Source organism: Monocercomonoides exilis (assembly GCF_001643675.1).
Source record: "Monocercomonoides exilis strain PA203 chromosome Unknown scaffold40-978991, whole genome shotgun sequence".
NCBI classification, from domain to species: Eukaryota; Preaxostyla; order Oxymonadida; family Polymastigidae; genus Monocercomonoides; species Monocercomonoides exilis.
Window position 1 is genome coordinate 892537 of NW_027150585.1, and position 27992 is coordinate 920528.

The 27992-nt window shown below is 36.2% G+C and overlaps 7 protein-coding genes across 7 annotated transcripts; 2 read left to right on the forward strand and 5 right to left on the reverse strand.

Moving 5' to 3' along the window:
* Nucleotides 1–641: 641 nt before the first annotated feature.
* Nucleotides 642–2404, forward strand: MONOS_12413 (putative acyltransferase). Its single transcript, XM_067865033.1, has one exon. The coding sequence runs from the start codon at nucleotides 659–661 to the stop codon at nucleotides 1850–1852; it is 1194 nt and encodes a 397-aa protein (XP_067722861.1). The 5' UTR covers nucleotides 642–658; the 3' UTR covers nucleotides 1853–2404.
* A 3-nt stretch (nucleotides 2405–2407) lies between these two features.
* MONOS_12411fu12412 (uncharacterized protein) lies at nucleotides 2408–16980 on the reverse strand (the record flags this gene model as incomplete). Its single annotated transcript, XM_067865032.1, has 1 exon — nucleotides 2408–16980. One exon carries the CDS (start codon nucleotides 16978–16980, stop codon nucleotides 2569–2571), a length of 14412 nt encoding a protein of 4803 aa, XP_067722862.1. The 3' UTR covers nucleotides 2408–2568.
* A 2475-nt stretch (nucleotides 16981–19455) lies between these two features.
* On the reverse strand, nucleotides 19456–21165 carry MONOS_12410 (putative Poxvirus D5 protein; the record flags this gene model as incomplete). The annotated part of the gene is made up of 2 exons (XM_067865031.1): nucleotides 19456–20633; nucleotides 20742–21165. The coding sequence occupies 2 exons, from the start codon at nucleotides 21163–21165 to the stop codon at nucleotides 19456–19458; spliced, it is 1602 nt and encodes a 533-aa protein (XP_067722863.1).
* A 317-nt stretch (nucleotides 21166–21482) lies between these two features.
* Nucleotides 21483–21734, reverse strand: MONOS_17995 (uncharacterized protein; the record flags this gene model as incomplete). Its single annotated transcript, XM_067870971.1, has 1 exon — nucleotides 21483–21734. The coding sequence occupies one exon, from the start codon at nucleotides 21732–21734 to the stop codon at nucleotides 21483–21485; it is 252 nt and encodes an 83-aa protein (XP_067722864.1).
* Nucleotides 21735–22497: 763 nt separating this feature from the next.
* On the forward strand, nucleotides 22498–22965 carry MONOS_12409 (uncharacterized protein; the record flags this gene model as incomplete). Its single annotated transcript, XM_067865029.1, has 1 exon — nucleotides 22498–22965. One exon carries the CDS (start codon nucleotides 22498–22500, stop codon nucleotides 22963–22965), a length of 468 nt encoding a protein of 155 aa, XP_067722865.1.
* An 812-nt stretch (nucleotides 22966–23777) lies between these two features.
* On the reverse strand, nucleotides 23778–24266 carry MONOS_12408 (uncharacterized protein; the record flags this gene model as incomplete). The annotated part of the gene is made up of 1 exon (XM_067865028.1): nucleotides 23778–24266. The coding sequence occupies one exon, from the start codon at nucleotides 24264–24266 to the stop codon at nucleotides 23778–23780; it is 489 nt and encodes a 162-aa protein (XP_067722866.1).
* A 1780-nt stretch (nucleotides 24267–26046) lies between these two features.
* MONOS_12071 (uncharacterized protein) lies at nucleotides 26047–27794 on the reverse strand. The gene is made up of 4 exons (XM_067864658.1): nucleotides 27689–27794; nucleotides 27547–27638; nucleotides 26981–27477; nucleotides 26047–26922 (listed from the first exon to the last, which is right to left on the reverse strand). Exons 2-4 carry the CDS (start codon nucleotides 27614–27616, stop codon nucleotides 26164–26166), a joined length of 1326 nt encoding a protein of 441 aa, XP_067722867.1. The 5' UTR covers nucleotides 27617–27638; nucleotides 27689–27794; the 3' UTR covers nucleotides 26047–26163.
* Nucleotides 27795–27992: the final 198 nt, after the last annotated feature.

Sequence of the window (27992 nt, forward strand, 5' to 3'; positions counted from 1 at the left end):
TTTTCTCAATTAAAAGTGGAGCATTTGTTCTTTTTTTTATTGGATTAAAAATACTTTGCGCTTCCTTATTGAATTTTTTGCTTTTCAGAGTGGAATTATGTGGTAGAAGATTGATTTGATTGATTGATGATTGAATAATGATTTTATCCTTCTAATTCAGAACCTGAAGAAGCTGCTTTTTCTTTTCTTCATCATCCTCTGAAAAAAAGTGTTTCTTTATTTAAAGCATCCAAATTATGCAATCCTTTTTCTATATTACACATTTCAACAACAAAATATGCTGCCTCGAGCAAATATGGTGCAATATTCTAGCAGTTTTGAAAAATACTGCAATTTGATCCAAACTTTTTCTTCTTTCATATCATAATTAATGAAGCAATCTTCTCAAAATATTTTCATTTGAATTGAAAATTGAATTGAGAAACCATTCAGAAATAAACAAGTGGAACAAAATTCATAAACTTAAAAAATATAATCCCATATATAAGCAAAAACATTATAAATTCAATTTGAACATATTTGCCAACAATACATATCTTTGGCAACAATCATTTAGCTTTTTTTTCTTTTTCTTTTTTTTTTTTTTTTGTAAAACATACCCTTAATTATATTTGAAAAATCAACATAAATAAAAAAATGCAACAGATCAAAAATCGAAATGGAAAAAAAGGTGTCTGGCAAGCCGAAAAGCATCGAGCAGCGTAAGCAGCTGTACAGCCTGGATGGGATCCGCGGGATATGCGGGATATGTGTTGTGTTCTACCACCTGGTGGGAACTATATACCATTACCAGCCGTACACGAAGATTGTGAATCACGGATACTTGATTGTGGACTTTTTCTATTTGATCACCGGGTTTGTGTTGGGGTATGCGTACGACAAAAAGAAAACGTCGCTGTCAGCCTGGAGCTTCGTGAAGAGGCGTTTTGTGCGGCTGCAACCACTGGTATTCCTCACTTCGCTGGTGCCAACGTTTTTCTTGCGGTACTTGAATGCACCTTCAATCGGGTGGGTGAATTACGGGGATGTTCCTGTTTTGAACAGGGTGGTACTGCTGATTTTAGCGACACTTAACATTCCAGCGCCGAAAAGTCTTGTGTACTCAGCAAAACCGTCGATGTTTCCTCTGAACCCGCCTCAATGGTTTTTGGTATATGCTTACATTGGGAACATCCTGTACATAGCGGTGTTGAGGCATTGCAGGACGTCAGTTCTTTGTGTGTGTGCTGCAATATCCGCGTTGTGCACCGGATACATGACTTTCACATCTGAGTTTGGGTACGTGAACGGAGGATTCCTTCTAAACGATCGGAAGATGGCGCCGTTTGGGATTGTGAGGCTAATGACACCTCTGCTGATCGGGCAGGTTATAAGCAGGGTTTATCAAAAGCAGGAAATGAAGTCGAAAGAAGAGGAAAAGAAGGGAAAGAAGAGTTCAGGGGGAATTCGATTTGCATTCTGGATTGCGAGTGCTTGCCTAATTTCGATGAGCAAAGTTCCGTATCTACGCAAGGAGGGGGAAAGTGCATATAGAAACGCAGCGTTTGACACATCAGCAGTGACGATTATTGAACCACTGATATTGATGGTGATCATCAACGGATGCCAGCCGAGCCAATGGGAGTGCGACCTGTTCGTGTGGATGGGAAAGATGTCATATTCACTTTTCTTGTGTCATTGCATTTTTATTGACTTTGTGTCCTGCTGGGTGGCGAACAACAATCTTTCGTTTGACTATGTGTGGATCATGTTTGTGGGGATTATTGTGTTGAGTGTTGTTCTTGCGCATTTCTACGAGATTTACTTCAACGAACCTGTACAGAAGTGGATTTCGGTGCATCTTCGTGTGTAGAGTGAGGCAAAATGTTTTTTATGAAACCATCAAAAATCAAATAAATGAAGTTGGCTTGGAAAAACATTAGTGCTGCATGATTATTTCTAATTTTATTGTATTTATGTTTTTGCTTTTTGTTTTTATTAAAACAAACACCTTTCCATGTCGAAGTGTAAATCAATGCTTTGAGTTGAAAGTGAATTGTCAGCAATGGCAAATCAAATATTCATGAAATGTTTTCACTGTTTTCTTTGTTTATTTTTAATATCTTGAAACTTTTGGATGGTCGTTGGAAAAATAACTCCTTATTGAAAGCGGAAAGGTTTGATTCCGATTCTAAAATAGAAATGTTTTTCGTGCTGCGATATTTCATGGAAAGAAAACCATTTCTTCAATCAAATATATGGGAATACAAAAAGGTTTGATTGCTCATGAGAAACTGAATAAAAATGAACCTTTTTGTTCTTCTTTTTGCGAGACACACAAAATTAGCTTTTTCGAAACAATGCCACTTTAATACTTGTGATATATTTTAATCTCATCTTTTAAAATAATAAGAAAATTATTTCTCTTGCATATTAATAAATTTTAAAAACATAAAGAATCCAAATATTCAACATAAAAAAAAAGTTCGGTAACACTCCAAAATCAACGAGGAAGATAAATGAAAAAGCTAAAGTCCTAACTGTCATGATTTATGAATATGATAAACAAAAAAATAAAATCCATCAAAATCAAAACTGATTTAATGAATCCAAATCTCTTTTAAACGAAAGAAAACAGGAACAAAACCTATCAAACGAAAAGAGAGACGAAACATTAATCATTTCCACTAATTCACTTGCGGATTCTGGAATGGCTTGAGAAAATGATTGCGAACGAGTGTCATTGGCCAGTTGTAATCCACCAAATGAAAGACATTTGCTCAAATTGTTCGATTTGAAGCTATCAGTTTCTTTCTCATTTGACGAACAAGCTTCTGCCACTCTATCTATCTCATTCACACTCATGTGTACTTTTCCATTCTTTTTCTTTCTTCTCAGCTTTCTCTTTGCTTCTGAATCCACGTGATTCCGTTTTTGCCGCATTAACATGATGTCCAAATGCATAATCTTCTTTTCTTCCATTTTTAAAGCTTCAAATACTTTTTTCTTTCTTTTTTCTTCATTTTCAAACTTCTGAAAAGATAAAAGCAGCACAAACATGAAAAGCTCAGAGAAAGAAGGGAAAAGAAGATGGTGAAAGAAACTGTGCGAAGAAAACGAAGAAAAGGAAGATAATGACGAAAGACGAGATGAAAAAGAATCCTTCAAAGAATTCCGAGTGAAGGTGAAAGAGGAAGGAGAAGGAGGCAGTTGATGAATGCTGAATGGATACAAGGCAGACAGCTTCACAGGAAACTTGTTTGTTTGCAACAGCCCCAAACACGATTTGTTAGAAGAGAAGGAAGAAGAAGAAGAAGAAGAAGAAGAATTAGCAGAAAATTGATCGAAACAGCATGAAGAGAAATAATCTTTATGTTGAAAAGCAGAAAATTCACCATACGATTGACAATGCTCAGTTTTATTGCACTTTGATGAAACCAATTTTGAGGCTATTTCTCTTGCTGAAGAGTCAGAAAGAGAGCGGTTGTGATAGCAACAATGATGATATCTGTGACAATATGTGTTAATGCATTGCTCATTAACATTAACATTGGTGATCTGCTTGTTGCTGTTTGATGAAGAGGCGGACAAAGGCAATGAAGAAGACAACGATTGCTGCGGAGAATGAATGAACGGTGGGGAATTGCAAGAAGAGGCAGATGGGAAGAAGCTTCGATATTTCGAAGAAGTTGAAGAAGAAGACAGATTTATCATCAAACTTTTTGGGCGAGCAGAAAGAGCTGAAGAAGCAGCAGGGGTATTTGAAGAAGGAATGAAAGAAGAAACAGCCGACAGATTTGAAGAAGCCAATGAAACCGAATAGCGCTTCATTGGCGAATCAACAGCTGAAGAGTTGTTCCTCCTCTTGTTCGCATTGCTGGCATTTTCTGCAATGAAAGAGCGTCTCATTGAACTGCACTCACGGCAATGGCATCTGATTCCAGAAAGAAACATGGAAAGCGGGTGCGAAAGAGAGGAAAGCGAGGAAAGAGAGAAAGAAGAAGGAGAAGGATGAAGAGAAAGAGGGATCGGAGGAAGATGCAGAGCAGAGGATAGAGAATTGTCGTTCGAAAAAGACGGGGAGAGAGAAGAAACAGAAGAAGAAGAAGAAGAAACTTCTTTCTCTATTGGACTGATCGGATCATTCAAACGCGGAGGCGGAGGAATGATTCCAAGTTCAGATGCACTTTTGTGAGAGGAAGAAGAAAAATGAGAAGGAGGAGGAGGAGGAGAAGAAGAAGAGCTGAAATAACCAGAAAGAGTGTTTGGCGGAGAATCCAACAGATTTGGAGAAGAAGGATGCATTGCGTGGTTGCTGGATTCTTCATCACTAACATCAGACTCTGCAGTTGTGTGCTTGCTTTCTTCACCACTTTTTTCGCTTTCCTCAGACGAACAATGCTTATTTGACTCAAATGTATCACAAGTGCAACAATCGTTCTCTTCGTCCTTCCCTTCTTTCTCCTTTTTCTCACTTTTTTCCTTCGCTTTTCCAGATGCTTCTTTGCACTTCTCAGCATTCGCTGCCTTCTTTCTTGCCTCTCCCCATCCATCGCTGGAGGCTCCTCCTCTCCCAAATCCATACACTCCCTTCGCAAATGTCACTGTCTCATCGTTCAGCTCGTTCTTCACCACGAACAAATCCTTCAAATTCTGCTCATACAAAAGCAGGTCGCACTCATCTTCTCTCAGCCTTTGCAGAAGCAGAGTGTCGATTGAGGCAGAGGCAACAGGAAGAAGAAGAGAGAGGAGAAGAGGAGGAAGCGAGGAGGAATAAGGAGAAGATGAAGGAAATGAAGAATATGAAGAAGATGAGAAAGGGGAGGAAGGAGAAGATAATGAAGATAAGTTTTGATCATTCACAAAAGACAAATTGCACAAGTTGGATGATTGCTCTGAAGAATAATTTGGAGAAGAAGAAGAAGAAGAAGAAGAACTTTGAAAAGATGAATTTCTTTCTGAATAAATCGGACAAAAGTTGCATTTCCCCCCCAATTCTGAATGAAAAATTAAACATGGCTCAGATTTCGATTTGCAAAGTGCATATTTCTTTGAGCAAAAAGAAGAACATTTTGAACTATCACAACTGCTTTTGGCTTCGGCATCAATATCATCCAGTTGCTTCTCATTTTCATTGATGGTAAATGAGTTTCCTTTATTTGTTTCTCTTTCTCCTTCTTTTTCTCCTTCTTTTTCTTTTTCTTTTTCTTTTTCTTTTTCTTTTTCTCTTTCTCTTTTTCTTTCCAACTCCTTCTGTCTTCTAAGGAACAAGTGCCAATCCATCAGAAATGCCTCTTCGTTTGCGGGTGCGCAAAGATAAACAGCAGAAAAAGAGAGAACGAGAAGAAGAGGGCAACAAGAAGACTTGGCAATCGACACGACAGGAAGAATAAGCAGAACAGAGGAAAATTCTGTTGGAGAAGGATTGTTGTTATTGCTGGAAGAAGAAGAAGAAGGAAGAGAGAAAGAAGAAGGAGAAGGAGAAGGAGAAGAGGAAAAAGAAGAAGGATGAGAAGATTTCAAAGCACTGTTACTGCTATTTATGCATCCCGTTTTATTATCATTTCTTTGCAAATTTATTCCAGCATATTTTTCCCACAATTTCTGATGAGAAGAATGTGTCTTTTTCAGCAAATTCTTCCACATTCCAACATTTTCATTGAATTTGACAGAAAACTCATTCAAATTCTCTCTTTCGCCAAATTCTATTTTGTGATTTTCTTTCTCTTTAACCATCTTTATTGTATCATAATCTTTATTTCCAGTGTTATCTTCTTCTTTCTGAACACATTTTCTTTCTCTTTCATTCTTCTCTTCCTTCATTTCTCCTTTTTCTTCATTTTCTTCCTTAACTTCTCCTTCTCTCTCTTCTTCTTCTCCTTCTTCTCCTTCCCTCTCAATCCATCTAAACACTCCCAATTCCACACAAGCAGAATGAACCAGACACAATTTGTGTGCAACACACTGCAATGTTTCTATCTCATTCATTGGCAGATGATGAGACAAGGGAAGAGAAGGAACTCTCACACGAGAAGAGGAAGAGGAAGAATAAGAAGAGGAAGGAGAAGGAGAGAAAGGAGAAGGAGAAGAAAAGGAAGAAGAAGAAGAAAGAGAAGATCCCAAATGAGAGCGATATTTTGAGCTTTTCTTTTGCGAGTTGAAAAGAGAGAAGCGTCTGACCAAAGGAGAATGAGAGGAAGTGGGAGAGATTGGAGGAAGAGCAGAAGAAGAGGAAGAAGAATGCAAAGAAGAAGAAGAAGAAGAAGGAGAAAAGGAGGAATAGGATGAAGAAAGAGAAGAAGAAGAAGAGGAAGAAGAAGAGGAGGAGGATGAAGCAGACGATGCTGCTAAGTTAGAAGAAGAGGAATACAAAGAATTTGACCGAACAGTGAGATTTCTGGGTTTAGGAGAGGCAAATGAAAGAGAAGAAAGAGAAGAAGAAGAAGATGATGATGATGAAAGGGGAGAAGAAGAATAAGAATAAGAAGAGGAAGAGGAAGAAGAAGAAGAAGGGAACAAAATATGGTTGGAAGCGTTTAATGTTTGTGGAGAAGGCAAAAAGGGGAATTTCAGAGCAGGACAAACACGATGTCTTCTGAGGAGAGTGGGAAGAGAAAGAAAAGAAGAAGAAAGAGATAAATTAGAAGAAAAAGAAGAAGATGATGATGAAGGAGAAAAGAAGGAAGTGAAAGAAGAAGAAGAAGATGATGAAGAAGAAATTGGATGTTTTAATAATATTTCTGCAGTATTCACAATCAAAGAAGAAGAAGAAGAAGAAGATGATGACGAAGTCTGAAGAAGAGAAGGAGAAAGCGAAGGAATGCAAGAATATGAAGAAGAACGTTCATCAACAAGGAGAGCAGCAACAAAAATGGATTTTTCTGTTTCTTCGCCATTTTTCGGAGATTTTGGAGATTTTTGAGAATTTTTTGAGTTTTGAGGGTTTTTTCTGTTTGTTTGTGTTTTGATGGAAGAAGAAGACAAAGAAGAAAGAGAAGAAAGAGAAAAGGAAGGAGAAGAAGAAGAAGAGGAAGAAGAAGGGAAAGAAGAAGAGAAAGAAGAAGGCGAAATAGGAGAAGGAGAAGGAGAAGGAGAAGAGGAAGAAGAGGAAGAGAAAGAATTGCAAAGAGGAGAAGGAGGAGATTCATTTTCAGAGAAGGAAGAATTATTCACATTGTTATTATCATGATGATCAAAAGGAGAAGAGGAAGAAGAAGAGGAAGGAGAAGGGGAAGAAGAGGAAGAAGAAGAATGAGAAGAAGAAGACAAAGTTGAATGATGAGGAGGAGGTTGAGGGCTTAACACTTGAACAGAAGAATACAGAAGCTCAGGAATAGAAGAAGAAGAAGAAGAAGAAGAAAGAGAAGAAGAAGAAAGAGAAAGAGAGAGAGGAGGATCCAAACGAGGAGAAGAGACGAGAGGATTCGAAAGAGAGAGAGAAAGAGGAGGAGGAGGAGAAATTGAACGGGAAGGATTTTCTGAAGAAGAAGAAGATGATGATGATGAAGGAGGAGAAGGAGAAGGAGAAGGAGAGGGAGAAGGAGAAGAAGAAGAATTTACAGGAGAAGAAGATGAAGAGGACAATGATGAATCAAGAGAAGATGAGGAAGCAGAAGATGGAGGAGGAGGAGGAGGAGGAGGAGGAGAAGAAGAAGAATCAAAAGGAGATTTTGATGCTAATAAAGAAATATTATTCATTTGTTGTTTTTTGTTTGTTTTTTCATCTGAAACAGAATTTTCTTTGAAAGTTGAATGGAATGAAAAGTCCTTCACAACAGAACGAATCAGAATGGGGCGAAGATCCAATGAAAAAGAAGAGGAAGAGGAAGAGGAAGAGAGAGAAGAAAGAGAAGAAGAAGAAGTTGAAGGAGAAGAAAAGGAAGAAGAAGAAGAAGAAGTTAGAAAAGAAGAAGAAAGAGGAAGAAGAAAAGTAGGTTGATTAAGAATGACATCGAGATCTTCCTGAGGAAAGATAGGTGAATGGAATCTTTGAGCCATCGAGAAAGCAGAAGAAGAGGGAAAAGAAGAGGAAGAGGAGGAAGAAGAAGAAGAAAGAGAAGAAGAATTGTTTTGAGTGAAGATGAAATCAAAAGAAAGAAGAGAAGTGAAAAACGGTTCGAAAGGATTGTTGTGTGCGTGATGGACGATGGAATGAGAGGAAGAGGAAGAGGAAGAAGAAGAAGAGAAGGAAGAAGAGGAATTTGAGGAAGAAGGAGAGGAAGAAAAAGAAGGAAGGGAAGATTTCATTGGTAAAATATCAACATTTTTTTGTTTTGTTGTTTGAGAAGAATGAATTGTGATTGAGTGTTTTCTATCAGAACTTGTCAAATCGTTATTTTCTGTTTTAACTTTGTCTTTTGATATTTCTTTCTTCTTTTCTTCTTTCTTTTCTTCTTCCCATTCCTCCTTCATCTCATTTCTTCCTCCTCTTCCTCCTCCTTCTCTTCCTTCTTTCTCTTTTTCTTTTTCTTTTTCTTTCTCCTTCTCCTTCTCTTTCTCCTTCTCCTTTTCTTTTGTTTCTCTTCTAATCATCTCGTATTCCTTGTCTGATGTTTGTTTCAGTGCAATTTCAGAGATAAACCGAACAGGATCGAGAAAAGCAGAAAACAAAGACAAAAGAGGCAGAAGAAGATGAGAAAGAGAAATGGAATGGAACCAATTGAGATGGAGAGGAGGAGATGGAAAGGGGGAAGAGGAAGAAGAAAGAGAAGAGGAAGAAAGAGAAAAGGAAGAAGAAGAGGAAGAAGAAGAGGAGGGAAATGAAATTGGAGAAGAAGCTAAATTGGATGATGATGACGATGTGATTGATGAATTGACAGACGAAGATGATGAAATACATACGCTATTTATAGACTGAGAAGAAGAAGAAGAAGAAGAAGAAAGAGAAGAAAAAGAATTTAATGGAGTAGGAGAGGAGGAGGAAGAAGAAGGAGAACTTATAAATATTCCCGAATTCTCCTTCTTTTTCTTCCTCAAATCCTTCCTTTTTTGCTGCCTCAAAGCCAAAAGCGAGAAAAGCGAGGCGAAAGAAGAGCGAAGCTGAACAACAGAAACAAGAACTGACAGAGCGCTGTCAATTGAAATGACACATGTCAAATCTCGCGAGCAGCGGAATTTCCGGGTGCGGCGATTTTTGACATGAGAATGATAACGGTGATGATGAAAATGAATGGGAGGAGAAGAAGGAGAGGAAGAGGAAGAGGAAGAAGAGGAGGAAGAAGAGGAGGAAGAAGAGGAAGAACAAGAAGAAGAACAAGAACAAGAGGAAGAAAATTCTTTGTTTTGTGGTGAAGGTGATTGTGAATGAATATTAGTTGGAGAAGGAGAAGAAGAATTAGAAGGGGAAGGGGAAGGCGAAGGAGAAGATGATAATGATGAGAAAGAAGAAGAACGAATTGAATGAGAAGAGGAAGAAGAGGAAGGGGAAGAAGAAGAAGAATGAGAAGAAGAAGAAGAAGAATGAGCACAGAGGAAAGCAATTGACTGAAGAAGACTTTTTGTGGTGGAATGAACAGAAAATTGGAGATAATCGAGAATTTCGTCTATCCAAAAGGGATTGTATTCGAATGAGAGGAGAGAAAGAGAAGAAGAAGGAGAAGAAGGAGAGGAAGAAGAGGAAGAAGAGGAAGGAGGAGGAGGAGAAGAAGAAGAAGAAGAAGAAGGAGGAGGAGGAGAAAGAGAAGAATTATTTGGTTTGGTTGGATTGGAAGAAGGATTCATTTTGGAGTTGGTAAATGAAGGAGAAGGAGAAGGAGAAGAAAAAGTTAAACATGATTGTGAAAGAGAAGAAGAAGAAGAAGAAGAAAACGAAGATGATAATGAAGAAGAAGAATCCAAACAACTCTTTTTAATTATATAATTTCCCTTTTCCAATGTTTTCATTTCCAAATGAGGAGAAAGAAGAGAAGGAGGAAGAGAAGAGAAATAGACAGAAGAAGAAGGAATATCCACAAACACTCTTGGAAACTCATCCTGAATGAATGAGGAAAGAGGAAGAGAAGAAGAAGAAGAGAGAAAGGAAGAAGATGAAAGAGAAGAAGAAGAGGAAGGCGAAGAAGAAGATGTTTTGTCCAAAATGAAAGAAGGAATAGAATTCATCAACAGATTCCGCGAACCAGAATCGAGTGAAGATTTGCTATTATGACTAGAATTTGTATTTGTATTTGAATTAAAATTTAAATGAGAAGAAAAAGAAGAAGAGGGAGAAGAAGAAGAAGATGTTGATGATGAAGGAGAAGGGAGATAAGAAGAAGCAAAAGCAGAAGAAGAAGAGGAACGAGGAGAAAAAGAATATGAACGCATTCGAAATTTCATTTCTTTTTCGGTTGAAATTGAATTTTGATGAGAAGAAGAAAGAATCACAGAAGAAGAAGCCAAAGCAAAAGGATTGGATGAATGAAGAGAAGGAGGAGGAGGAGGAGGAGAAAGAGGAGGAGAAAGAGAAGAAGAAAGTGAAGAAGAAAGAGAAGAAGGGGGAAAATGAGAAGAGAGAGAAAAAGAATGATCGGAAGAATTGATAGAAGGAGAAGAAGAGGAAGAAGAAGAGGAATGAATTAATGGATTGCTTTGAGTATTAAAAGATAATTTCATCGAAGAAGAAGAAGAGGGGGTGGTGGTGGAGGAAGAGGAAGAAGAAGAAACAGAAGAATTTTTTCCATTGAAATGGAGTGGATGAGAAACAGAAATGAGATGAAAGAAAGAAGAAGACAAATCTTCAGAAGGAGGAAGAAGAGAAGGCGAAGAAGAAGATAATGATGAAGAGGAAGAGAAAGAAGAAGAAGGTTTATTGAAAAGAGAAAAAACCGAAGAAAGTGAATAAGATGCAGGCATTTCAGAGAAAGTCAGAAGAAGCGAATTTTGAAGAGGAGGAAGCAAAAGATGAGAAGAAGAATAAGGAGAAGGAGAAGAGGAAGAGAAAGAAGAGAAAGAAGAAGAGAAATAAGAGGAAGAAGTTAGAGAAGAAAGAGAAGAAGAGGCAATTAAATCAGAAGAGAAAGGAAGAGAAGGAGGAGGAATTGGAATGGAAGAGGAAGAAGAGGAAGAGGAAGATGAATGCTTTGTTGAAGAAGAATTATCAATTGAAGAAGAAGAAGAAGAAGAAGAAGAAGGTTTATGCGATGATTCAGAAGGTAATGTTTCCGATTCAATAGCAGAAAGTATAGAAGAAGAGGAGGAGGAGAAAAAAGAAGAAGGAGAAGGAGAAGGAGAAGGAAGAGAAGAAGGAAGAGAAATAATGTTTGCAATGTTATTTGATGAATTATCTGATTCGTTTGCTTTTTGATTAATTTCGTCTTTCTCTTTTTTCGTTTCTTTTTCTTTTTCTTTTTCTTCTTTTGAATTTTCATCTTCCTCTTCCTCTTCAATCTTTTCATCATCATCTTCATCAACATCATCTTCTTCATCTCTTTCTCTTTCATCTTCTTTTTCTCTTTCACAATCTTCTTCTTCTCCTTCTCCTTCTCTTCCTCTTTCCTCTCTCACAATCAAAGGCAACACTCCAACTTCTTCCAGAAATGAGAAGGGAACATTTGGATTGGTGCAAATGGCATACAAAAAAATCAATGTTTCATTGGAAAGCGATTCACAAGCAGAAAATTCTTCTTCTCTTTCTCTTTCTCTTTCTCTTTCCCTTTCCCTTTCTTCTCTTTTTAATTCTTCTTCTTCTTCTTCCTCCTCTTCTTCTTTTCTCCTTTTTACTTCATTTTCTTTTGATAACCTTTGAAATATTTTTTCGCTTTTCTCTTTTTCTTCTTTTCTTTCTCTCTCTTCCGCTGCCTCTTCTTCGTTTTCTTCTTCCTCCTCCTCCTCTTCTCCTTCTTCTCCTTCATTTTCATCTTCTTCCTCTTCTTCCTCTTCCCCTTCTTCTTCTTCTTCTTCGTTCTTGTATTTGTTTTCATTTTCTTCATTTTCCTTCTCCTCATCATTATCTTTATCATCATCATCATCTTCTTCTTCTTCTTCGTTTTCTTCTCTCTCTTCCTCTTCTTCTTCCTCCTCTTCCTCCTCTTCTTCTTCTTCTCCCCCAAATCTTCCTCTTTCTTTGCATCTCAAACATTTCCTCAGCAAAATCTGAAGAAAATTGACTTGTGAATGTTTTTCGATCGTTTTTGCGAAGAATTCTCTTTCGACTTCGTTCATTTTCGAAGAAGACGATGAAGAAAATGAATGTTTTTCGTTTTCTTTGCTTTTCTGTGTAAAAGAAGAAGAAGAAAATATTGAAGAATTTTGTTCTTTCTCTTCTTTTTCTTTCTTTTCTTCTTTTCTTTCATTTTCTTTCTTCTTCTTCCCTTTCTCCTTTTCGATTTTCTCCTTCATTAAACTTCTTCTTCTCCCTTCTTCTTCTCCAAGTTTGTTGAAAATCGTGCTGAGAATGTCAAATGCTTTGATTTCAGTTGAGGTTTGAGGAGAGGCAATTGAATTGGAAAGAGAGGAATATGAATGTGTTGAGGAGTGAAATGAAGAAGAAGAAGAAGGAGGAGGAGGAGGAAGAGGAGGAGAAGGAGAAGGAGAAGAAGATGAAGAAGAAGAAGAAGAAAGAGGAGAAGAAGAAGAATTTTCTATTTCGTTTGTATTTTCATTCTTGCTCATATTAGGAGAATTACTGAATAAATTACCACTTTTATTGTCATTTCTTCTTTCAACATGTTTTGAGGCAAAACGAACAAGAAAGCGGAAGAAAGAGTTGAGCATTTCAAAAGAAAGAGGACGAATTCGATTTGAAGAAGAAAGAGAAAAAGAGGAAGAGGAAGAAGAATGTGATAATGAAGAAGAAGAATATGAAGAAGATTTCTTTATTTTGAAAATATTTTCTTCATTTCCTTTTATTTCATCATCATCATCATAATCATCATCATCATCTTCTTCTTCTTTCCTCCTCTTCTTTTCTCTTTCATCTCCTTCACATAACATTCTTTTCTCTTTCTCCTTCTCCTTCTCCTTCTCCTTCTCCTTCTTCTCTTCCTCTTCCTCTTCTTCCTCTTCCTCTTCCTCTTTCCTTCTATTTGTTGCACATTCCATCCAGAAAGAAGGAAATAGCATCATTTGCACTAAACTTGGCAGAGTTGAGAACAAAAATGGAGAATTCATCAGAATAAAGCCAATTTGATGAAGAAGATACAAATGAGAATCAAATATATTGATTGGAGAAAGAAGAGAAGAAGAAGAAGAAGAAGAAAGAGGAGGAGGAGGAGGAGAAGAAGAATTAAGAAATGCTGAATTCTTTGAAATTTCCTTCTTTTCCCTGTCCCCACTCCACATCATCGTTATTTCATCTTTTTCTGACAGAAAATCAGTTTTTGAGTGAGGAAGAGAAGAAAGAAAGCGATTTGGATGATTTTTAAGCCAATGAAAAAAGAAAGAAGAAGGTTGCAAAGAAGCAGGAAGACGAAGCAAAAACAGGTTTTGCTGCGTCATTTTGAAGGGATTTTCAGACAAAAGAGATTCATTTGAAGATGATTGAGAAGAGAAAGAATGAGAATTCAATTGAATGGCATTGTTATGAGGATTAATGCTATGAGCATTAACTATTTCTGCTTTTTCTGCTTTTTCTTCTTTTTCAGTTTTTTCCTTCTTTTCTTTCTCTCCAATTTGTTTGTTTATCATCGCATTCGCATTCCTCTTCTTCTCATTTCTATTTCTTTTTATACCTCTTCTTCTTCTTCTTCCTCTTCTCTTCTCTTCTCTCATACTTTCAAACAAATCACTCCAAATTAAATCTTTTTCTACTTCTTTTCCTTCTTCCTCTTCTTCTTCATATTCATCATCATCATCTTCTTCTTTCTCATTGGGAAACAAACATGAATTAGAAAGCAGCATTTCTTCAATGGAATTCGTGTTGTTGCTGAATAATTCTTCAAATTTAATTTCTTTGTCACTTAAATCTTCACAACATAAATCCATTTTGTTATCTTCTTTCTTCTCTTCTCCTTCTTCTCTAACCTTCTCCTTTTCTCCTTCTCCTTCTTCTCCTTCTCCTCTTCTTCCTCTTCCTCTTCCTCTTCCTCTTCCTCTTCTTTCTATTCTATTTGCTTTCATCCATTGAAAAATGCTTTTGTGCAAAAAATACTCCAAAAGCGCTCGTTTTGCGTCAATTCCGAAGCATTTGAGAAGAGGAGGGACATTTAGACAGGAAGAGAAAGAGGAGAGAGAAGAAGAAGAAGAAGAAGAAAGAGAAGAAGAAGAAGAAGTGAATAAAGATTGAGTGATTGGAGATGTTCGAGAATGAAATACAGAAGCAATAGGAATTGAACACAACATTGTTTGCATGTTGTTAATAGAAACATTTGTGTGTGTGGAAGAAGAAGAAGAAGAAGGAGAAAAAGAAGAAGAAAATTTTAAAGAAGAATTAGAAGAAGAAGAAGAAGAAGAAGAAGAAGATGATGATGATAATGAGGAATTCAAAGAAGAATAAGCAACAGGATTATTAGCAAGTCCAGTGGCATAATCATAATTCACTCTTCCATCTTGGAATGTCTGCATCCAACTCAAAAGAAGAGTCAGAGGAAGAGGAAAAGAAGAAATTAAACTGTTTTCATTTTCTGTGCCATCAAAAATCAATCTTTTTCTTCTTGTTTCGCATTCAAATTGTTCCTTTTTTCTGCTTTTCTTTTTTTCTTTTTCGATTTGCTTTCTTTTCTTGTATGCTTCCACGTCCCAAATCGGAATTCTGTTTGAAAGTGCTTCTTCTCCTTCAATTTCAAACATCTTATTCATTTTGGCTATGAAATCTGCTTTTATCATCTTCAAATGCCTCTTCTTCTCTTTCTCTTTCTCTTTTTCTTTTTCTTCTTCTTCAACTTCTTCTTCTTCTTTTTCTTGTTTAACATTGCAATTCTTCTTCTTCTTCTTTTGTTCTTTTTGCTTCCCTTTCCCTTCTTTCTCTCCCTTCTCTTCTTTTTCTTCCTTTTCATTTTCTTTTTGGTTTTTCATCTCTTCTTCCCATTCAAACGCAATTTTCACCATTTCTTCAGGCAAAAGTTTGTCAGCAATGTTGTTTGTGACACAAAGAGGGACATAAGAGAAGGGAGGAAAAGAGAAAGAAGAAGGAGAAGGAGAAGGAGAAGAAGAAGGAGAAGGAGAAGAAGAAGGAGAAGGAGAAGCAGAAGAAGATGACGATGATAAAGATGATGATAAAGAAGAAAAAGAAGAAGAAGAAGCATCAAAATTTCCAACAGAATCAAAGAAAGAGAAAGAGCTTGCTTCGTTTTTGCAGTTTGCAGACAACACACAGCAGATGAGATGAATAACGAGAGGAGGAAGAGAAGAAGAAAGAAGGACAGAAAGAAGATGAAGACACAAAGAAACAGGAAGAGTTGGAATGGGAATGACGCGCACATTCTGAGAGGAGGGAGAAGAAGAAGAAGAAGAAGAAGGAGAAGGAGAAGAAGGAGAAGATGATGACGACGACGACGACGATGATGATGATGAAGATACAGAAGAGGAAGAAGATGCAGAGGAAGTTGCAGTGGAAGAGGAAGTTGTTATGAGTGTATCATTATCTTCTGTTCTCTTCACCACAAATCCAATTTCATTGTGTTGGTTTGCAGCTTCAATTTCAGGTGAAAGTTTCCTCTTTTCAGCTTCTCTTGCATTCTCCTTAGATTTCTCTCTTTCTTCTTCTTCCTCTTCCTCTTCCTCTTCCTCTTCCTCTTCAGAGCTCATTCCATTGCTGTTTCTTTTGCTCTCAAATGAATTCAGCGCTGTGCTTCCACAATCATTCCCTTTCTGAATAGCTTCCTTTTGTGGATAAAATTTTCTTTCCTTCTTTTCTATTTCCATTTCTTCTTCCTCTTCTTCCTCTTCCTCTTCTTCTTCTTCTTCTTCGTATTCTCCCTCTTCATATTCGCCTTCCTCATATTCATATTCATATTCTTCATACTCTGTCATACTCTCTTTTTTTGTTTCATCATCAATATTTTTCTCCTCAGTTTTTTCTTCCTCTTCTTCCTCTTCTTCCTCTTCTTCCTCCTCATCCTCTTCTTCCTCCTCATCCTCTTCTTCCTCCTCATCCTCTTCCTCTTCCTCTTCCTCTTCCTCTTCCTCTTCCTCTTCCTCCTCCATCTCTTTTCTTCCTCTCTCTTTTCTTCTTCTTCTTCTTTCATTTCTCCTTTTCTCTTCAACCTCTTTTTTAGCTTCTTTCGTTTCTTTTGTTTCTTCAATTTCTCTTTCGCTTTCAATTCGCACACATTTAGGCACAAATCTCCAGAAGCAGCGAGCAAAAGGCAGCAGAAAATGCACCAAAAGGGAGCGAGCGAGGAGAAGAGAGAGCGGAAGATAGCGGATGGAGAAGAGGTCACGCACAAACTGCACCGTCGAAATGAAGTTGGACAGAAGATAATCCAACGCAGAGGCAGAAGACGTCTGCTTGCGTGTGGCCAATGAAGTTTTCTGTTCATTAGCAGATGATGATGATGATGTTTGAGAAGAAGAAGAAGAAGAAGAAGAAGAAGAAGAAGAAGAAGAAGAAGAAGAAGAAGAAGAAGAAGAAGAAGAAGAAGAAATTCCTTGTGAATCTTTTATCCTTTTCCATTTTGGCGATGGAAATGAGACAGAAGGTGTTGGGCATGCAAAGTCGTTTTCCACGCATTTCACAATGGCTCGCGCATTTTCGGTGATTTCTGGAGATGCCCACTGGCCGCAGCTGGACAGATACACTTCTGCATCCTCCTGCAACTTGCACTCGTTGTGCTCCGCTTTCTCGCTTCCTTCTATTCTTCCTGTTCTTCCGATTCTTTCTTTTTGATCTCTAACGCCATTTCTATCGGTTCTTTCGCTCTTTTCACTCATCATAACAGCCATGTCAAAGCACAGGAGCATAAGATATGAGCATATTCTATCAAGAAGGGGATAATAGATCACGCGAGGATTTTTGGAGCGCTTCTCATCCTTGTTTCCTTTGAACAAAATGCGAACAATTTTTTCATTCTTCAGTTTCATCACTGTTAGAATTGTTGTCTTCACAGCTGTTTGGATAAGCGGATCTCCATTGTTGAAGAATACCATTGCCGAATCAAAGAGAGGAAAGCGAGACTGAAAAAAGCATTATTCATATTTGAGTAATTCAAATAAATTCATACCCCAAAAAAGAACAACGGAACATTCATTTCAGTTATCTTGAATCCGAGAGATCTGATAACAGAAATGTAGTAAGAAGCAATTTCGTTGTCCTTAAATGGAAGAGGCAGCTCCAAAATTTTATTTAATCGGTTATTCGATAAAAAACAAAGCAGAGTTGCCTCACTCCTTATATTCTGAATCATGATACTAATTGATTGCAGTATTTCTGCCTTTAAGGAGTTTTTGCAGTCACAGCACAAAACTTTCTCAAATCTTGGAAGTATTTGCTTATTTAGCTCTCTTAATGGGGTTTGAAAACAAAGGCAAATTTAAATAAATGCGCAAACGTTAGCATTCCATTATCCTCATTTGTTTCTGTTTTTAATAAATGATGCGTTAAGTTCTTTAGCGCACTAATCAAGTTACTTTCCGGTAATTTTTTGTTTTGATATGTTCTTGTCAAAAGTATGCAGCATTTCCTTACTGGGTCTATAACATAATTATCGCTTTTTTTCATAACGTTTTAAGAGTTAAAAGCTCTTGAAAACGTTCGATTTAGCACTAATTAACAATAATGATAATTTCAATATTAAATGCTTGGGAAAGATCAAGTTTCATCAAAATTTTTTTAATATTGCCATTTCATATTCAATTGCATCATTATTTATAACACAATCAAGACCTGTGCAACACGACATGCTATGTTTTGTAGCTGTCGGTCCCTTAAAAAAAAAAAAAATTCGCCTTGATTTGTTTAAGAAATATCGGTATCAATAATAATATTAATTTTATGAAAATAATTAGAATTGTCCAAGAGATATGGTATATCAGCAATAGATCTATCTCGATTAAGATCAATCAAATATATCGATTTATGTGTATCTGGTGGTAGTTATCATCTTGTATAATAAGTTTGAATAGGCAATGATAATAAGATAGAGATCAAGGGTTGTTGCTGATACTCTTAGGGGTTTATCATGATTGGATTTTCAGTGAAGTTCTATAAAGAAGGAGTTATTGATTGGTGTAATCGAGATATATCCATAGCTGACATACCATATCTCCAAGAAGATGAATTAGCTGAAAGATTAACTGAAAGTGTCGAAGATGGTGAATTAATGTGACAATTGATGCGATCGTTGTTGAAATCGTTGTTGAAATCGTTGGTGAAATCGTTGATGTGAGCGTGTGTGAAATCGCAAATAAAAATAATCGATTAAGTTTTTAGTTTTTGAGCAAATGGGTCGGAAGAAGATATACGCTACTGTGGAAGAAGCTAAAGCGGCTCAATAGAAACAAATTAAACAGTTTTAGGAAAACCGAAAGGAAGAAACTGTGTATTACAAGGAACATGTATCTGAAAAAAAGAAGAAATTGGTCGAAATATTGAGGAGAAAGCTTATCGAAAGTGATGAGCTGTTAGATGAGTTGATGGAATATGTTGATGGTTAATGTGAATATGTTTATTTTTGGTCGAATGCGTTTTCTTGTTTGCCTGGACAGGGATGACAGGTTGAGCTGGACAGGTGATGTGAGTGAGTGTGTGCTGTGGAGTGGAAATATTGAGTTAAATCTCCGTGCTGGAAGTGTGGATAGGGTCATTGCTGGACCGGATTTTTTTATTTCATTTGAAAAGTGCTACCAACATACCGTTTCTTCCAACAAGGGTGTTTTTCAATCAATTTGTCATGATTTTGAGGGTTTTTGCTTGAACAATAAGTATTGTCCTTTTGCCACATTGCCACATGGATTTGTTAGTGGCACACGTTATTTGTTCGTTGGTGGCACACATCAGTTATATTGTTTTTGTATTAATGATTCCAAAAAAACGAATATGTTTAGTTAATTTCCACAGAATAGTCAAGTCATCTTCATCTTCTCGTCGTTTGAGGAATTGTTCATACTCTGGCTTGAGTTTCAACACCAGATTCTGTTTTCTCTTCAACCCAATCTTTTGTGCTCACATCTGTCTTTAATTTCCAGTTGGAATGAGCGATCGCAATTGATTTCAACTGGTCTGAAACATAGTGCCTCAGAACATCTCCATCCTTCTTTGAGTTTACTGTGATGCTCCTGACAGAACACATCGATGACAGAGAGTGACGTTGCAATGATATCTTCTTTTGCCTCCGTTGTTGGAATAGCCCTTGTGTTGAAATTGGTGAAAACTTTGCTGATAAATTAACAGAGAAGTTGTTCATAGAATTCATTGTCGAAAGAGTTTGCGAAATCCTAAAGGAATGTGAGATTGTTCTTGTATTTTGAGTTACAATCACAAACAACATATCTTCTGTCTCCAATCTCAATCTTTACTAGGTATGTGTGATTTGTCCCAAATATGAAATAAGCTACGTTCTCAGCTGTTCTTCTTGGCTAATTCTTCTCATTGATTCTGATTGTTGAATCCGTGATTATTCTCTTCTATGTTTCAAAGTTAGCTGTTCGATCATCTCCAACATTTTTCAATTCGTCGAGTACAATAAGCATTTTTCCTTCGACGATGGAGTTGAACAGTCCTGTCAGTTCTGCAATCTCTGTCACATTCGGACATGAATATCCTGCCAACAGTTCAGCAAGTTCATTTGTCCAGGTATTCTTTCCAATACCTTGCAAACCTTTGAGAACAAGTGATGTTTCTGTTTTTTCACCAGGATTTTGAACAATTGATGAAATCCAACAGAGGATGTATTGATAGAGTTCTTCGTTGTTGTTGGCGATAACTTCTCGTGTGAAATCGAGGAATGGTTTGATGATTTCGTCATTTTGTTCGTTTGCCATTAGATATTTAAACCCATGGAACAGAGAGAATATTCGAGAGTTTTCTGAGAAGAACTTTTCCCCATCAATCGATAGAACATGAGAGTATTGTCCGAAAGCTGTCTCAACTGTGAGAGTCTTTTTGTTATCATGGCAGAGTTTTATTGTTATGAAGAGTTCGTGCATTGCTGATTTTGTTTTGAATGTTATTGAATAACAAGAGGTGTGAATGTCAAACTCTTTCACAATGAATTCCATCCTTGCTTCAACTAACCTCAGAACTTTTGTGAGATCTTCAGCGACTTCAGACAGTGAGGAGTATTGTTTTCGATTAGCTTTTTCCCTGATTTCAGAGAATGAGAACGATGAGTTGAGATCTATTTCATGAACAGTAATCTCTCGTGGAGGTTCTTCCTTTTGCTCATTCTCTTTTCTGAAGAGTGGAATGATCACATCGTTGTAATATGTTGGATTCCATCTCTTGACAATCTTTTGCAGAACAAATGGATGTGATTTGTGACCTCTGTATCTGTTTCTGTTTCGTTTCTCTTCATAGTGAGTGATTGCATTTGCTGTCAGAGCAACCGTCTCTCTGATTTGATTGAAAAGAAAATCAATCGATTGGTTGTCGAAACCATTAATGTTGACGAGTGAGTTGAGAGCTGCAAATAATGGTAAAAGAGTTAACTCAGAATCAAGTGACAAAGAACCTGTATCGTTATGTATTTCAACATCTTTGAGTCCATCAACAAGAGCAAGAGCAACGATTGGAGACGTATCTACAACACCATTTTGTGTGAGAAGATTGTGTGGTTCAGCTGCCATTGCCACTGATGTATTCTCTGTTTTGAGTTCAATACCGAAGATATCAAGAACATTCTCTAGTGATGAAAGATATCTGAGCTCTCAGTAATTATTGAGGGGAGTGTATTTTGTGATAATTCTCTTACGCTCTTTCATCTCTTTGTCTGATGAGTCAGCTTGATCAACAAGTCTCTGTTTTCCATCTCCAATACCTGCAAAAATGTCGATATCGTACACCGAACTCGTGAACACTTTGGTTTGTGATGAACATTTGAGGTGATAACCACACAGCTCACAATAAATATGAAGACCACCATGAGCTGTTTGAACAAGAACGACATTTCGAGGGAGTTTCTCGAATATGGAATTCCTGATGGTTTTCATTTGTTCAGCTTGAATGGATTTGTTGATGTCAACATCAACGACACAAAGATCCTCACATTTTCTGATATTGACAGCTGTTCCAGTGTGTCGTTTGTCCTGCTTCTTGTTAGAGTATTTTTTGTGGTCCAACAAGTCAGCAATGTGATCTTTCATTCGTTCTCCCATCGTTTGCTGTTCTGTTGACATTGAATCAATTAATTGTTGGATAAAGTTGTCAAAGTCTGTTTGGGGGTTTCTCATTTCATAAAAATAATAAAAAAACAAATTTTTTTTGAAACAGATTTATTTATGAAACGTAAATTTACGGGGAAGATGACGATGAGGTTAATGTCGAACTTTGACGGGGAACAGTTAATTTTCACATTAAATGTATTTTGCCTTCTTTGCCCAGTTTGCCCGTTTGCCCACATATTTTGGAGAATGTTATTGACCCGGTGCACCCAGTGCAGGTGGAAAAGCTCGGAGATTTATCTCAATATTTCCCAGCCACAGCATCACTCACATTACCTGTCCAGCTTAACCTGTCCACCCTGTGCAGGCAAACAACCATTAACTTTTTCCATCAACTCATCTAACAGCTCATCACTTTCGATAAGCTTTCTCCTCAATATCTTAATCGACTTCTTCTGTTTCTCAGTTACATGTTCGCTGTAATACTTCGTTTCTTTTCTACGTTTTTCCTGAAACTGTTTAATTTGTTTCTGTTGAGCCGCTTTAGCTTCTTCCACAGTAGCGTATATCTTCTTCCGACCCATTTGCTCAAAAACTAAAAACTTAATCGATTATTTTTATTTGCGATTTCACACACGCTCACATCAACGATTTCACCAACGATTTCAACAACGATTTCAACAACGATCACATCAATTGTCACATTAATTCACCATCTTCGACACTTTCAGTTAATCTTTCAGCTAATTCATCTTCTTGGAGATATGGTATGTCAGCTATGGATATATCTCGATTACACCAATCAATAACTCCTTCTTTATAGAACTTCACTGAAAATCCAATCATGATAAACCCCTAAGAGTATCAGCAACAACCCTTGATCTCTATCTTATTATCATTGCCTATTCAAACTTATTATACAAGATGATAACTACCACCAGATACACATAAATCGATATATTTGATTGATCTTAATCGAGATAGATCTATTGCTGATATACCATTTCTTTTTTGAATTTATCCCAAAGAATTTATAGAATATCGTTGATATGATTGCATATAACATGAGCTGCAGTTTCATTTTATTCCAGTCTCGTTTTCCACATCTGTTTGGGTGAGATCCAGCTCATGAAGATGTTGTTACATGAATGAAGGATAACAAATTGATCAAGGAAGAAAGAGAACAAAGAAATTTGGAATTCACAGCCATTGTTGAAGTAATTCGTAGATCAGGGACCGAATGAGAAACTTAGCTTAAAGCAATTCACAAAAAAAATGATTATATTAACAATAACTTTGTTAATATGCAAGCTTTAAATATCAGAGAGAACAGACGTGAGAAATTCAATGTTTAAAGAAGAAGGAATAAAACTTGATGCAAGACTGATAACTTTAGAGACACGCAATGAGATTGCTGTTCCATATTTATCAGAGTTTCTTTTGATTTGTCCTGCATTCGCAATTAAGACATTGTGGGATAGAGTTCAACAAGCCAACCCAAACACAAACAGTCTGCTCCTTAATACAAACACATTTGCTCCATTTAAAGCAGGAGGGAATCGGAGAATTGCCGAGGAAGCGCTGCTCAACGCAGGGAAACCAGAAACATATTCTCCATTCTCAATCATGGCAGCATCGATTTCGGCTTTGACAATGGCAGGTTTTCCTCCAGCTCAGATTACAAATGCAGATTTAGCCTCATTAATGGGCAAGGTGATTGCTATTTCAGGAGAAGGATTGACAAAGCAGGCACAACACGCTGAAGAAGAGGAAAAGCGAGGAAAAGAAGTGTGCAATTGTGAAAAAGCAGTGTGACATTTGGAAAAGAAATGACAGAAACCAAGTGATAGACGACTCCCAAACAACAATGCCTTCGATGATTGAAGAACCAAAGGAAGATGAGAAAGAGGATTCAGAATATGACAAAAGGTTCATTATTCGAGAAAGAGTACAACAAAGGAAAGAAAAAATTCAGAAGGAATGGATAATATTAAAAGCTGCGGTTATGATGGAATCAGAAACCCTCAACAAACATGTGATCTCAATAAAAGAGAAGGAATTGAATAAATTTGTTTTTTTCAAATTAAAGTCACATCAAATTATAGAAAAAAGATTGAATGGCAATAAAACAAAAAACTGCGAGAAATGAAGGAAATAATAAAATAGAATTATATAATGATAATCAAAACAAAAGAAAGAAAACATACGATGATCAAATCTTATATTTAATCTTGGAACAACCTTATATTGCGATGGGACAATACATAAATCTGTTGGAAGAGAAAATTAAGGAGAAATTATTTTAATTTGAAAATTATAATTTCCAAGAATAAATATATAATTAAGAAAATCATAAGATAATTAAAAAAATTAAAAAAAAAATGAATAAAAATGATTAAAAATAACGAAATTATTTCGAAAAATTTATAATGAAATAATCAAGTTGTAATTGAATAAAAAAAAATTAACAGATAAAAAAACAATCTCCTTCCCTTCTCTCCTTTTTCTGCACACATTTGAGATCTTCATGAGATGAATTTGAAGCCACTCTCACGTTCCACCTCCATTTCCCTTCGTCCAACACCTCCCCCACAAAGCAACTGGAATTCCCTGTTTTGAGCGCTTTCTCAGAGAGAGAAGAGAGAAGAATGTGCTTCCCAGGAAGGATAGAAGAACTCGTCGCGGAGAGGAAGAGGAGGAGGAGGGAGAGAGAAGGAGAGCGAACGAAGGGAAAGAGAAGATGAAAAGGATGATGAAAAGGGGGAAGAAGTTGCTATTGATGAAGATGAAGATGAAGAAAAAGATGTTGATAAATTATTTCTTTTTGTTTGGTTAAAAAGAGGAGTAAATGATGTACATAAAGATGGAATTTGTGTGGAAGAAGAATGTGACGAAGAAGAAGACAGTGATGAAATACATATTGGAGAAGAAGAAGAAGACGAAGAAGATGATGATGAAATGGGAATAAGTGGATTTCTCTCAACAGAATCAGCTGAATCAGTTAATTTACAGAAGAAAGGAATAACATCTGAAGAAGAAGAAGAAGAAGAAGAAGAAGAAGAAGAAGATGGTGGTGGTGGTGGTGATGATGATGAAATTTGAAGAGGAGAATGCATATTTGTTGATTCATGGATATTCTTTGAGTGCTGAAGAGGAGAAGATAATGAGTTGTTTCGCGAGCGATGAGAAAAAGAAGCAGAACGCGCAGAAATGAACGAGGGAGGAGGAGGAGAAGAGAAGAGGAGAGGAATTGGAGAAGAAGAAGAAGAAGAAGAGAAGAAGAAGAAGAAGAAGAAGTTGGAGTTGAAGTTAGAGGCGGTGATGATGATGAGAAAGAAGAAGATGTTGTATTTGTTGATATCAAATTCTGTTTTTCTGTCAAAACACATTTTTCATGAAGTTCTTCGCTTGTATCAAACATGTCAGCGTTTTGCTCAACAACAGTGTTTATTCTTCCATCTTCTTCTTCTCTTCCTCTTTTTCTTTCTCTTTCTTCTCCTTCTCTTTCTTCACCTTCTCTTCCTTCATCTTCTCTTCCCCCCATCAACATCTTCCTCATCTCCTCCACTTCATATCGCAGTTGATAGTTTTCTCTCCTTATCCCATCCTCTTCAACTACCAACCTTCTGTTCTCTTCCCAAAACTTCTTCTTCTCTTCCTCAAATTTCTAGTTTCTCCTCTCTGAATCTCTCAACATCTTCTTCATCTTCATCCATTTCATGTCTTTCTCTTCAAGAAGTTCAAGAAGGCTTCGGCATCCTTCACACAAAATACGAGAAAAATCACTTTTATGAAGATATAACACAATTTCTTTTTCTTTTTCTTTTTCTTTTTCTCTCGCACTTTCTTTATCTTTATCTTCGTTTTCTTTCTTCAGCAATTGAGTATTTTCTTCATCTTTTCTGATAATTTTCTCTTTCTCTTTCTCTTTCTCCTTCTCCTTCTTTTCCATCTTTTCCATCTTTTCCTTCATTATCTCTTCTTTTTCTAATTTTTCTTCATCCAATTTGAGTTTCACTTTCTTTTTCACTTCTTTTATTAACGTCAATTCTTCATTCACATATTTCTTTTCTTCAGAAAAAGAAGAAGAAGAAGAAGAAGAAGAAGAAGAAATAACATTTTTCTTTCTTTCTTTTTCCCCATTCCATAAGCATCACAAATTCCCTCTTTTTGTTTCTGTCTAAACTTTTCTTCCTTTTCTTCCTTTTCTTCCTTTTCTTCCTTTTCTTCCTTTTCTTCCTTTTCTTCCTTTTCTTCCTTTTCTTCTTTTTCTTCTTTATCTTCTTTATCTTCTTTCTCTTCTTCATTTTTTCGTATTTTTTTGTATTTTTCTATTTTTCTGAGCCTCTTCCAATCGGAGAGCCATCAAATGGGCAGAAGAAATAAAATTCCTGTTGAACGAAAAAGGAGAAAGAAAAGAAGAAGAAGAATTCATAGAAGAAGAAGTTGAAAGAGAAGACGAAGGCAAAGCTGAAGAAGACGAAAGAGAACGATTTCTTGTTTGAATGCGAAGGAGATTGGAGGAAGAGCAATAGGGAGATTGTGCCTGAAGAGGAGGAGGAGGAAGAGGAGGAGATGGTTGTAGAGAAGAAGAAGAAGAAGAAGAAACATCAATTATTCTTTCTTTCTTTTTTCTCTCTCATGTTTTGTTGAATTGTTTGAAATTGCTTGAGGAAATAAAAGATAGCGTTTTGAAGATAAGGCAAAGATAATGAAGAAGATGGTTGAGTGCATTTGAAAAGAATAATAGTTCCACTTTCTATCAGCAAAGGTTGGAGTAATTCTTTTCAGAAGGTTATTTCCAAAGAAAAAATCATGATTGTGCAAACTTATTGCTCTTCTTTTTGATTTGCATTTCATTATTTTCAGAAGTTTTGAAAAATAGTCTTTCAAACAAAACAATTCAATGGTTTGCTTTCAATTTTGTGAAATGACAGCTTAAAAAATTAAAATAAAAATAAATATTTTTAAATAAATATTTTTGAATTTCAATGCACAATTCGTTTCATTTCCTTAAGCATTCACAAAATAATCAGAAATATTCAATGATAAGCCATCATAGTATTTTCTGTTCAAAAAATCAAAGATTTTATGAAAACTCTCAATGCAATCTTCAAATTCTTCTTCCTCCATCTTTTCAAATATCCTTCTTTTCAATTCTTTTCGTTTTGTTTCGTCCGTTTCTTCATCCTCCTTTTCTTTCAATCTTTCTGAAATGCTCAAAAAGAAAAGCAAGCCATTCCACATAATATCATCATCCAAAGTTGATTGATTCATTTCTTCTGAAAACGCAACTATTGTGCCTTCCTTTAGTAAAACATCAATTTTCACATTTCTCTTTTCTGCTGCACTTTTTAAAGTAAAAATGCAATCACGGCTTATATCTGGGTAATTATCTCTTGATGCTCGAAACACTTGAACAATGCAGCTGATAAGTCCTACAAGTTCTTCATTCCACAATTCGCAGAAGTAAAAGTAATCATAAATTGCATCAAGCCATCTCCAGATTATTTTCACTTCTTTCACTTCCTTTCCTCTTTCTCCTTTTCTCTTCCAGTCAATACATCTCATCAACTCTTCCAATTCCCTTCTTGCCTCTCTTGTAAAATGCAGCTCATTCACTATCACTTCTTCCAAGCTTTTGTCGTTGGAAAATCTGTTTATCAAAAAGTTCCAAGCGCGCTGATAGGAAAGCTGAGTGAGGTTGTGATGCTCCTGATGATATTTGATGATTTCTGTTATCCCGTTCAAATACAGTTCTTGTTTTATTTCCTTATTAAAATCAGAAAAAAATGCAAAGGTATCAAAAAGGAAATAGAAGCGAACATACGCAAAATTTGCTAATGTGACTTAAAGCCAGTAAAGCTATTTCCACTTCTTTTTGAGTCTCCTCGTTTTCCTCCTTGTTCAATGCAACTTTCAGAAGGCAAGGTACGATGTTTGAAAGCAATTCATCAGGAATGCATTTATCGCAAAGCAAAAGATAACATTCGCAAAGATCAACCAAAAGCCTTTCGTTCTTTTCTTCTATTCTCCTTTCTTCTTCAATTATCATCCCTGGCATTCTTTTACTCAATGATGAATCATCAAAAGAATAACAAAAAAAGCTTTTCAATTCCTTGCGATATCCAGCTTGCTTCAACAACAAGATTGCGTTTCTCCAAGATAATGTCTTTTCTTTAATCATTTGGTGTATTTTATTGAATAGTTCTTCTGTGAAAACAGTTATGAATTCTTCTTCATCCATTTCATTAATAATTTCATTCATTTCCCTGATTTTCTGCATCTGTTCCTCCTCATCGCACTCTTCAAGTCCATCAAACAATTCTATAATCGGAGTTCAAAAACCAAAAAAAAAATCTTTAAAAACCATTTTTTCCAAATTATTGAGCAAACTTGAAAACTTTTCATTCAAAGGCATCTCTTTCTTTCTGCAATGAAGCTCATTGTCACAAGACGATTTCATCTGTTTTAAAATTTATAACTCTCTATTTGTCAAAACTGGTTTTTATCATCAAAATTTGAGATAAACACAAACATTGTTGATTATCTTGCAGTTTTAAAACGATCGCTTTCAAATTGTTTTGTTTTTGCTTTATAAAAAGAAGAGCAAAAGAAATTGCGAAGGAGCAGCAAGGATTGCTGTATGATGCAAGAAATGAGAATCTTTTGTTTCTTTTTGATCAAACCAAAAGATATTTCAGATGAAGAAATAGATTTCGATTTTCTTTCACATTTTGTTAGTTGAGTTCGTTTTTTATTGGTATGAAATTGGGTATGCTTGTTACACAGAAATTGAGATTTTCAGAAAAAAAAAAGAAAAAAAGCAATTTAATTTCATA

Excerpts from the sequence above, each read along its gene's own strand:
- MONOS_12071 (XM_067864658.1), bottom strand. The coding sequence starts at position 27,616 with ATGAAATCGTCTTGTGACAATGAGCTTCATTGCAGAAAGAAAGAGATG. Across the intron at positions 27,478-27,546 it reads TTTGAATGAAAAGTTTTCAA|AATTGTTTGATGGACTTGAA; the intron begins GTTTGCTCAATA and ends CTCCGATTATAG. Across the intron at positions 26,923-26,980 it reads GTCACATTAGCAAATTTTGC|GAAATAAAACAAGAACTGTA; the intron begins GTATGTTCGCTT and ends GATTTTAATAAG.
- MONOS_12413 (XM_067865033.1), top strand. The coding sequence starts at position 659 with ATGGAAAAAAAGGTGTCTGGCAAGCCGAAAAGCATCGAGCAGCGTAAG.